The sequence below is a fragment of the Sinocyclocheilus anshuiensis genome, unplaced genomic scaffold (assembly GCF_001515605.1).
Source record: "Sinocyclocheilus anshuiensis isolate Anshui unplaced genomic scaffold, SAMN03320099.WGS_v1.1 scaffold877, whole genome shotgun sequence".
Taxonomy (NCBI): Eukaryota; Metazoa; Chordata; class Actinopteri; order Cypriniformes; family Cyprinidae; genus Sinocyclocheilus; species Sinocyclocheilus anshuiensis.
In genome coordinates, this window is record NW_015557181.1 from 449032 (window position 1) to 458537 (window position 9506).

General features: G+C 39.2%; 2 protein-coding genes across 2 annotated transcripts; both read right to left on the bottom strand.

Moving 5' to 3' along the window:
- Nucleotides 1-6424: 6424 nt before the first annotated feature.
- LOC107678644 (nanos homolog 1-like) lies at nucleotides 6425-7736 on the bottom strand. The gene has a single exon (XM_016473992.1). It carries the CDS (start codon nucleotides 7503-7505, stop codon nucleotides 7173-7175), a length of 333 nt encoding a protein of 110 aa, XP_016329478.1. The 5' UTR covers nucleotides 7506-7736; the 3' UTR covers nucleotides 6425-7172.
- A 4-nt stretch (nucleotides 7737-7740) lies between these two features.
- nanos1 (nanos homolog 1) lies at nucleotides 7741-8677 on the bottom strand. Its single transcript, XM_016473991.1, has one exon. It carries the CDS (start codon nucleotides 8440-8442, stop codon nucleotides 7741-7743), a length of 702 nt encoding a protein of 233 aa, XP_016329477.1. The 5' UTR covers nucleotides 8443-8677.
- Between the last annotated feature and the right edge of the window lie 829 nt (nucleotides 8678-9506).

Below are 9506 nucleotides of genomic sequence, written 5' to 3' on the forward strand. Positions count from 1 at the left end.
TTTTTGCTTGCTGGATGATAAATCTAGCATTTGAAGGAGGGACACAAACAGAAACCAGAGACACAGTCATTACACAGTCACTCTGCCAAGCGTCATTAGTGTCTGATGGGCGGTAGTGTGATATTTAGGCTTTCTGTTTGATAATGAACCTGGAAAGCATCTGATTGCTCTGGAACAACGTGTAGGAGTCGGGCCTCTTTGTAGCCAAACATCAAAGCAGAAATATGTATTTTCCACGGATTTGATATCACGGCAGGCCACAGCTGATTGGAATCAAAAGCAGAGCTACATGAAGGAAAGAGTTTACTATGGCACACACACACACACACACATGCATGGGCTCCTGATCTATTGAATCTATTCTTTTCATTCCTCTTTATTGACTGCCTAAAACTGAAGTTTATATATATGTGTGCGTGTGTGTGTGTGTGTGTGTGTGTACATTAAAAACATCCTGTTTCTAAAGGATTTTTACTTGCTAGTGTGCTGATTCTGTGGGACGCCCCCTGCAGGAAAGTGCAGTACAACAGTTCACAGTCTTGCTGTCTAGTTAGCAATGACTTTTTCATCTTTATTAATCAGAATGCATTCAAATATATTATTTAAAAAAATAATATTACTTCTGTATTTGTTTAAATTAGAAATTAACTATTTTATTCAGCAAGGAAACATTAAAATTACAGTAAAGACATGTGTAATGCAAAATATTTCGGTTTCAACTACATGCTGTCCTTTTCAAGTTTTGTGTTCATCAAATAATACTGAAAAAATAATAATAATAAGAATCATGTCACTGTTGGCTGGAGAAATGCAGGTAGCTGCTGAAAATTTAGCTTTGCCATCAGAGGAATAAATTTAATTTTAAATATATTAAAACAGAAAATCTTTAATTTAAATTCTAATAATATTTCACAATATTGCATGTTTTAGTGTATTTTTCATTAAATAAATGAAGCCTTTGTGAACATAAAAGACTTCTTTCAAAAACAGCTTTAAAAAATCATTTTACTCTCATTTCTCCATTTTACTAATTTTTCTTCTTTCCTTCAATGCCTTCGCCCCATCAGGTAGCAGGTAGCCTGCCAAATTAGAGGAGAAGTGACCACAAGACTGACTTTTGCCAGGGTCACATGATCCTATTCTATCCTATTTCACTCTACATCTATGCAACTCACAAAACAATGCATGTAAATCCCAGGTACATGCTAAATCAGCTTGACTTAGTTAGTTACATTACCTTCCAGAAGTAATCACACTGTCATCACTGAGTGTGTTGACAACTTTGTGGAAAAACTACAACGCAAATGATTTTGAAAGTTGTAGAAGCTCGCAGAGGCTTTGGCTCCGTGGATGACGGGTCACCTCATTTGTTGTGTATTTGCGACCGCAGAGTGAAACGAAGACTCATGGGAAATCATTTGGTGGCCACTGAGAGGAAAACTCATTTTAGTTACTTAAGAGTTCAAGTTAAAGCATTCTGATTTAAAGACCGCAGAGACCTTTCCTCCTGAAGAAGAATTCCTGTTATTGTGTTATACCGTATAGCAAAACTTCAGCTCAGTGGCTGCTGAAATAGGTTATGACAGCTATGTGCTTTAATCTCAGAGAAAAGCAGAGGAAGTCTAGTTAACCCCTGTGCCCTAGAAACTGGCTCGAACCGAGCTTTAAAACCAAGCTCATCCACCCAAAAAATTCTTGGAGCGAGACCCCAAACCTGATCCGAAACATTGGCCACATATATGCAGCCGCTGTAGGCCTCAGAAGTGAGCGCGGTCATGTGATCCCGACATATGTTTCCATTCTGTTCAAAAGCCCTGGAAGTTTCCGTTTGACAGGAGACAGCAGTGCAGTATGACCCTTACGAAAAAGAAGTTTATTCAAGTGTGCTATTAGTATACTTCTTTTAAACTAAAAAATAGGAAAGTATACTTTTAGTCTACTTTTTTATGTACTTCTCAGAACTTACGAGTATACTTGCAGTATAAAACTACTAAACTAGTAGTTTAGTACTACTTCAAAGTGTACTAAAAATGCTACTACAAGTATTTAATTAGAAAACTATCAGTATTCTTAAGTACTTAAAAGTATACTTTTATATACTAGAAAGTGGGCCAATTTAGTCCCAAGGAGTATTGAAATAGTACACTTACAAGCCTAGAATCCGTGTTTTCATTGTTATACGGTAGGGGGCGCTAGTACACATTTTCTGTACAGAATTTTCAAAAAACACAAGTGAACAAGAAACCGAAACAACAGATGCTTCCACGTGTAATCTAATACGATCATTAGACATAAAACAACATCAAAACTGTGTAAAGTTGATGTAATGTCGACCAATGAAGAGGTAATAATAACTGTCAAGCTTTGGGGTGTTGATCGACTCTATCTACGTTTTGATTCTCGTTCTGAATCCAATTCATAGTCTTTTTTTTCAGCTTTTTGTTCAAAATGTTGTTTATTTCTTTTTTTTATTTATTTATGAAACGTACCCACATTCAAGTGTTTAAAAAAAGAATGCATGAAGCTTGAATAAAATGTTTTTGTTTACAAGCAGATACCCTGTTCTTTCTTTTGGTGTTTTGTATGTTCAGATATTTATATAACAAAATATATAGAAATTAATGCCTAAATAGGGACATAGTAGTATACTTAAAGTATGATGTAAAGTTCACTTAAAGAAAACTTACGAGTATACTTGCAGTATAAAACTACTAAACTAGTAGTTTAGTACTACTTCAAAGTGTACTAAAAATGCTACTACAAGTATTTAATTAGAAAACTATCAGTATTCTTAAGTACTTAAAAGTATACTTTTATATACTAGAAAGTGGGCCAATTTAGTCCCAAGGAGTATTGAAATAGTACACTTACAAGTATACTACTAGTACACTGATATTTGTATACTTGCTACATAAAGTATACTTAAAAATATACTTGAACTTTACTTAAGTATACTTAATAAAATAAACTTGAAATATACTACTTTTTGGTAAGGGGAGGGCAGAGTGCATCTGGCTGGCCCACAGCCAAGAGAGCCCGGGACGCTCAAGCAGGGCCGGATACCATGCAGACAGACCCGGTTAGCACGGAAGTCGCACCCCTGATTACCATGTACAACCGCTTGCACTTCCACCAGGTTAGGAGGTCCTGTCAAAGCTGGTTTTGTATGAAATACACCTGACTTTTTCAAAGTTGTTCCTTGTGAATGGGGTCACATCACTTCCCTTTTACTGTACTATGGGGTTGAGGGTACTGTCTTCACACTGCTGTGATAGATACCGTCCCATCTGTTAGACTACTTTGCATTCTGAAATACTGAATGTGAGAGTTACAATGGCTCCAAAAGGCATTTGGAGACTTTTTATGTGGAGCCGCAATTAAAAATGCATGAATGTCTTTGCATTAGATAACAAAACAAATGCTTCTGGAGCGTTTCTCAGAATAAATGTAATTGCAATTACTGTACAGATAAACAACTGGTGTCAATGTGACTTTTTTTTTCTTATCATGAGTGAAATCAGTTCTTTGGCTTTAAACAGTTTTTGAACAGTGTGTCTACAGTTTTTTTTTATTCCAACAAACCCTTTTTGTTAAATTTTATATGAAATATATTTTCTAAATGCATGTTATTCATTTCATTGTGTACGATTTATCCATGCATGTGTTTCATTTTTTTAGACCTCCTAATTTTTAATCAAAATATCTTAATCTTCTGGTGAAATTAGACATTTTCAGTTATTTATTAGACTTAAACCCTGCTCCTTTTCTTACAGTTGACTGCAAGCTCATATTCAGGTCTGCCTCCAGCCAAACAATGACCAGTGGAACAAATTCCTTTTTTTTTTTTTTTTTTTTTTTAAATGATCCATTTCATTCAAATGTACATCAAAATAAAGAAAATATTGTCGCTACTTCCATTTTTTCCATTACCTTAAATGTTTTGTAAAGCTTGTACATTTCTATTTAAAATAAATGGCAAATTGATAAATACAGTTTTATTTTTAATGTAATGAAATTACATGCATACTTTTTAAGGGTAAGTTAAGTGTCCAAATAATGTTTGGAGCTAAATGTTTTCAGAAGCTAAGAGAGTAAAAATAAATCAGGCCTTGTTTTGATAGTTGAATATTAATAATAATAATAATAATAATATATATATATATATATATACATTGAAAGAATCAAACATGCAGCCAGATCAATAAAGTTTAATAGAGTTTAATCATTTTAATGTTGTTGAAATGCTACGTTGACTTGTTAAGATGATCGGTATGTGGTCTCAAGTCTCAAATAACATACATGGAGTAGATTAAAAACATTACATGAGTGCAAAACCTTCCATTAATCCATGCATGTCTAGAAGATAAATCAAAGGGGAACAAGTTCAAGGCTCTGTTGTAATAAAAAACATCTTTCCTTCTCCATTGTTCTGGCTAAAATCATATGAGACTCTCGGTATAAATGGTGGAACTAACTTAATTATGAAAATCCTCCTGCTGCATTGAAAATGGGCTGCAGTAACAGGGGAATAAAAGCTGTTATCCAGACATTCGTGTGTGTGTGTGTGTGTGTGTGAGATGCCATACCCACCGGGCTTCTCTGCAACTGTCTGCTGTAATATAAATCCCTATTGCACTTTGTATTTATCCATTTTTAATGAAGTGTCTCAGCTGTGTGTGTGTGTCTGAATGAGACGAGAAAGGAGAAAAAGGGAAAGAGGGATGGAATGAAAGATATGGACAGGCCTGTTGACAGAGAGGCCCTCTGTCCTCTCATGGACGCCCCTTTCTGAGAGGATCAGAGATTGCATGATGACATCACTCTCAAGGGTGACGTGATTCAGGTGCTTTTGTGATTTTAAAATTAAAAACTTTGGCAGTTTTATAAAAACCCCACATCAAATGCATCAGCAGCACGGAAGAGAAGATACCTTACTAGCTTTCTGGGACTTGAACGTGTAAGTTGCGTTGCTGTCTACGGAGGGTCAGAAAGCTCTCAGATTTCATCAAAGATATCTTAATTTGTGTTCCGAAGATGAACAAAGGTCTCACGGGTTTGGAATGACATGAGGTTGAGTAACGACAGAATTTTCATGTTTGGGTGAACTATCCCTTTAAGACTGGAATACAACTTTGTGAGTTTGTTGTGTTCTGAACAATTTGAAAGCCTGGTAGTGTGTGATCCTCAGTTGTTTAGTGTACAATGCTCAATTTTCTGATAACCATTTACAAAAGATGGCAAGTGTTTGATGACTAGTGCTTGAAAATCTGTTCAGATTTTAAACGTCTTCTAGTATATTCCAGCCTGTAGGAGTACACTAGCATTATAGATGCTTCAAAACCCCAGTTCTCATTTCATGGGTTTTTTAAATGATCAGAGAAACTTCTCCTTTGTTCTCCTTTTCTTTGTTTTCATTTTTGTAACATTTAGAGAGGAAAGGCCTGTGTAGGTGAAGAGAGGCATTGAGTGGTGATGGGAATGAGGTGGGATTCACAAAGACACTGATTGTGACAATGACACAGGCTCACATAGGCCTGCTAAACACAATCAGCAGGGATGACAACATGAAAGCACTAGTTATACGGTTTCATAAGCTGTTTATTTATCTAGTGAATTCATGTTTTTAATTTCTGCACAGCAGCATACAGGGAAATTGTGCCAAAGTATAAATAAGAAAATTCAACAGTGTTTCTTTTTTTACTCTTTTAATTTAATTACAAACCTCAGTTAAAAGTGGCAAACTGGCTGATGTCTTCAACATTTGATTCTCAGTCTCTCTCTCACAAACCAAGAACATCACATTGAACAACAACTTAAAATGCATGATATCATCATCATCATTAATATTATGTACAGCTGCTAACACCTATTAGCAAACAATGCTTAGAGCTTATTGGGAATTTTACTTTCGTTCGTAGAATGCACTGAAAAAAAAATACAATTATGTTATACAAAGATCAAAAATACTATTAGAAACCCTTGTTATAAATGGTACACTATATTAATAAACTGCTGTTGACATTTTACATGTAAGTACAAAATCTTGGTGAGGTAGTTCCCTCTGAAGTCACTTTTAAATGGTAAAATACTGAATAGACATCACTTAATTATTTTCCATTTGTCGGTAATTATTTACAATACAGCAAATCTATGCTCCTTACTTCATTAAAATTGAATTCCTTTGGTAAACATAACTGTCAGAAATGTGCAGTCCTGCAAGTGTCAAATTGCAAAAAGGGGCAAATACATTGTTTTTACAAAAAGCTTTTTTATTAAGAACATTCATACGTGCTATATTCCTCCGTGGACCCTTTGTTTGTTTGACATAAACCTCTCCCTTTCCCCTTTGCTCACCCAGGATGTTTTGGAGAAGGTGAACTTTGTATGGAGCTGAAGAGAGGCACCCATAGGATATATATTTTTCCCCCTCCAGTGTGTGTTCCCCTTACTAGGGGTGTAAACATTGAAAGGGCACCTCATACAGAAGAATAGCCTGCGGTCACACTACATTACAGCGTTCATGCTACGCACTAATAAGCAACACTGCTTTATGGAGCTGCTGGAAATGTACTTAATATTAGTAATGTAACATCTGTAACATGGACCCTGCAATGTAAAATGCCCAGCTCTGTTAGTGGGGTTGGAAATAATTTGGCCGATTATGAAGTTATGCTGACAACATGAACGCGCAACAGAGCCTCTATTGTGTTGCTCAGCGTCCGTGCTGGCAAATGTCAGGAAATTGCGGAGTGGACTTTCAAGAGAGAGCGGAATGGGACTATAGTTAATAAATGCAGACATGTGGAACATTCTTTAAAATCGCTTAATGGCTAAATAAACTTTGGTTTAAAGACAAAAACGAGGTGCAAGCTTAGCTTACAGTAAAGAAAATACTTGAGTTGAACACACAAAACGTGACTATGAATCGTAAATAAACATCTAAAACCTATGCGTGAAAAGGAAAAAAAAAAAGCTTTTCATGAATAAAGTATGCAATAAACTATGGAAATAAAGTATCTATAAAAATATAAGATTTTTTTTTTTCGTTTAACAAAACATTGATATCATCTTATTTGTTTGCCTAGTAGTTAAGTCTCGGAAAGCCAGTCAATCAGAACAGTCATCTGAAAGAAATTGTTCAGTGCAATACATGTAAGTCTATAGGAGTCTTTTTAGAAGATTTTCACTCGCTTACCACCCACAGCTCTGCCTCCCCTCAGCACTCTCTGGGCAGGCTGGTCTTTGGAGAGAGGGCAGTATTTTATAGTATGCGCGTTGTCCCCGTTGGCACTGCATAGGGGGCATGTGTACGCCCGCAGGATCGGGCACACCACCCTCCCATCCGGGGTTTTCAGGACGTGCGAGCCGTACACCTCCTCCGGCGCGCCGTTATTCCGACAGAAGACGCAGATCTTGGGCTCCTGCTTATTGCGCGCCACCGGTTTCCTCATCTTCCTCTCCACGCCGAACAGATCAAATCCTGCGAAGCTCCCTCCGATGCCCATCTCCCGCTCCTGGGAGGAGGACAGCAGCCCTCCCGTTCCCTGGTTCTGGTTCTGGAAGGGGCTCAGGATGGAGAAGCGCTCCTTCAGGTCCAGGATGGAGATGGGGGCGGGCGGGGGGCAGCAGCAGGAGTCCAGGTGTCCTCCGCTGTCGCCGTCGCCGCCGGCCGCGATTACGCACGGGCACGGAGGGCTGTCGTCCAAGCCCAGTGTGGCTTTCAGGGACTCCGTGATGGAGTTAGAAGATTTTCACTCGCTTACCACCCACAGCTCTGCCTCCCCTCAGCACTCTCTGGGCAGGCTGGTCTTTGGAGAGAGGGCAGTATTTTATAGTATGCGCGTTGTCCCCGTTGGCACTGCATAGGGGGCATGTGTACGCCCGCAGGATCGGGCACACCACCCTCCCATCCGGGGTTTTCAGGACGTGCGAGCCGTACACCTCCTCCGGCGCGCCGTTATTCCGACAGAAGACGCAGATCTTGGGCTCCTGCTTATTGCGCGCCACCGGTTTCCTCATCTTCCTCTCCACGCCGAACAGATCAAATCCTGCGAAGCTCCCTCCGATGCCCATCTCCCGCTCCTGGGAGGAGGACAGCAGCCCTCCCGTTCCCTGGTTCTGGTTCTGGAAGGGGCTCAGGATGGAGAAGCGCTCCTTCAGGTCCAGGATGGAGATGGGGGCGGGCGGGGGGCAGCAGCAGGAGTCCAGGTGTCCTCCGCTGTCGCCGTCGCCGCCGGCCGCGATTACGCACGGGCACGGAGGGCTGTCGTCCAAGCCCAGTGTGGCTTTCAGGGACTCCGTGATGGAGTTGGGACTCTGGGGGACGCTGTGCTGGTTGTTCTTGGTGACCAGCGTGGAGAGGCCGAGATAGTCATTCCAAAAATTGAAGGTGTAATCGTAGGGCGTGCGCGCGCTCAAGTAGTTGTGGTTCAGAAAATCCATGTCTTCTTCGCTCAGCCAAGACGGTTCTCAAAAACAAACAAATGCGAACTGCGTATATTCCGTCAGGTTGCCTTCTGTCTGCTCACCGGGGTCGTAACTGTGCTCAAGTCCGGTGCGTTTCTTGGGTATGTGAGTCTGAAGAACAGGCATCTGGTTATAAGGCTCCAGGAGAGGCAGGAGGAGGGCGGGGCTCTTTTTCAAACCAAGCTTCTGAGCAGCAGATCCACAGCGTGTTTTCTTCCTGCACGACCAGCGACTGTTCACTGCAGTGGAATGACACCAGGCACTGCTTTGTGATGGCAAACACACCGAGAAGTGCTCGTTAGTGAGAGATTACGCTTTATTCGTATCACACATCTTCCCTTTCTTTCTTAATGCTAAGGGTCAATGACGCATAATCATGTCCAAGAGGTTTTTTTTTATTTTTGTTATTTTACTCCAAACACAGTTGTGTTCGAAGAAGTTCTTGATACTTAGAAAAGTAACCTTGCATGTTGGTTGCATGCATTTTCAACAACATTTTGATTCAGTCAGTTACTCAAAAATGTTTTAGAAATGTTAAAATACTTTAATTGCATTAAAAAACAACAACAACAACAACAAAACTTAATAATATTGACACACATTGGTGGGGGCCTAAAAGGGTCTTCTCTGTTGTATGGTTTTCTTGTCACGTGAGAACAAAATGGCGTCATGCATACTTGTTTTGCCACACTGACTTTGAAAAAATCTTCTTAAAAATGTAATTATATTTAATACTACTACTAATAATAAAATAATATGCAAAAAGGGGGAAAAGGTTTTTCATACTATTTTAATCAAAAACATTTCAAAACTAAGCATAAACATTATTTTTCATTTTTTAACATGCCAACAAAGCTACGTTAATCATGAAAGTAAACGTGTTTCAAATCATGGCTGCATAATGTGAGCAGATTCAGCTCTCGTTCAACTATCAAATGCTCCTCTGGCAAAATATGAAGGGAAAATGTATTGCAGTCTATTTACCGATGATACATTATTACATCGGATTTCCTCTCTCGCCTCAGTGTCATCTCACAGTC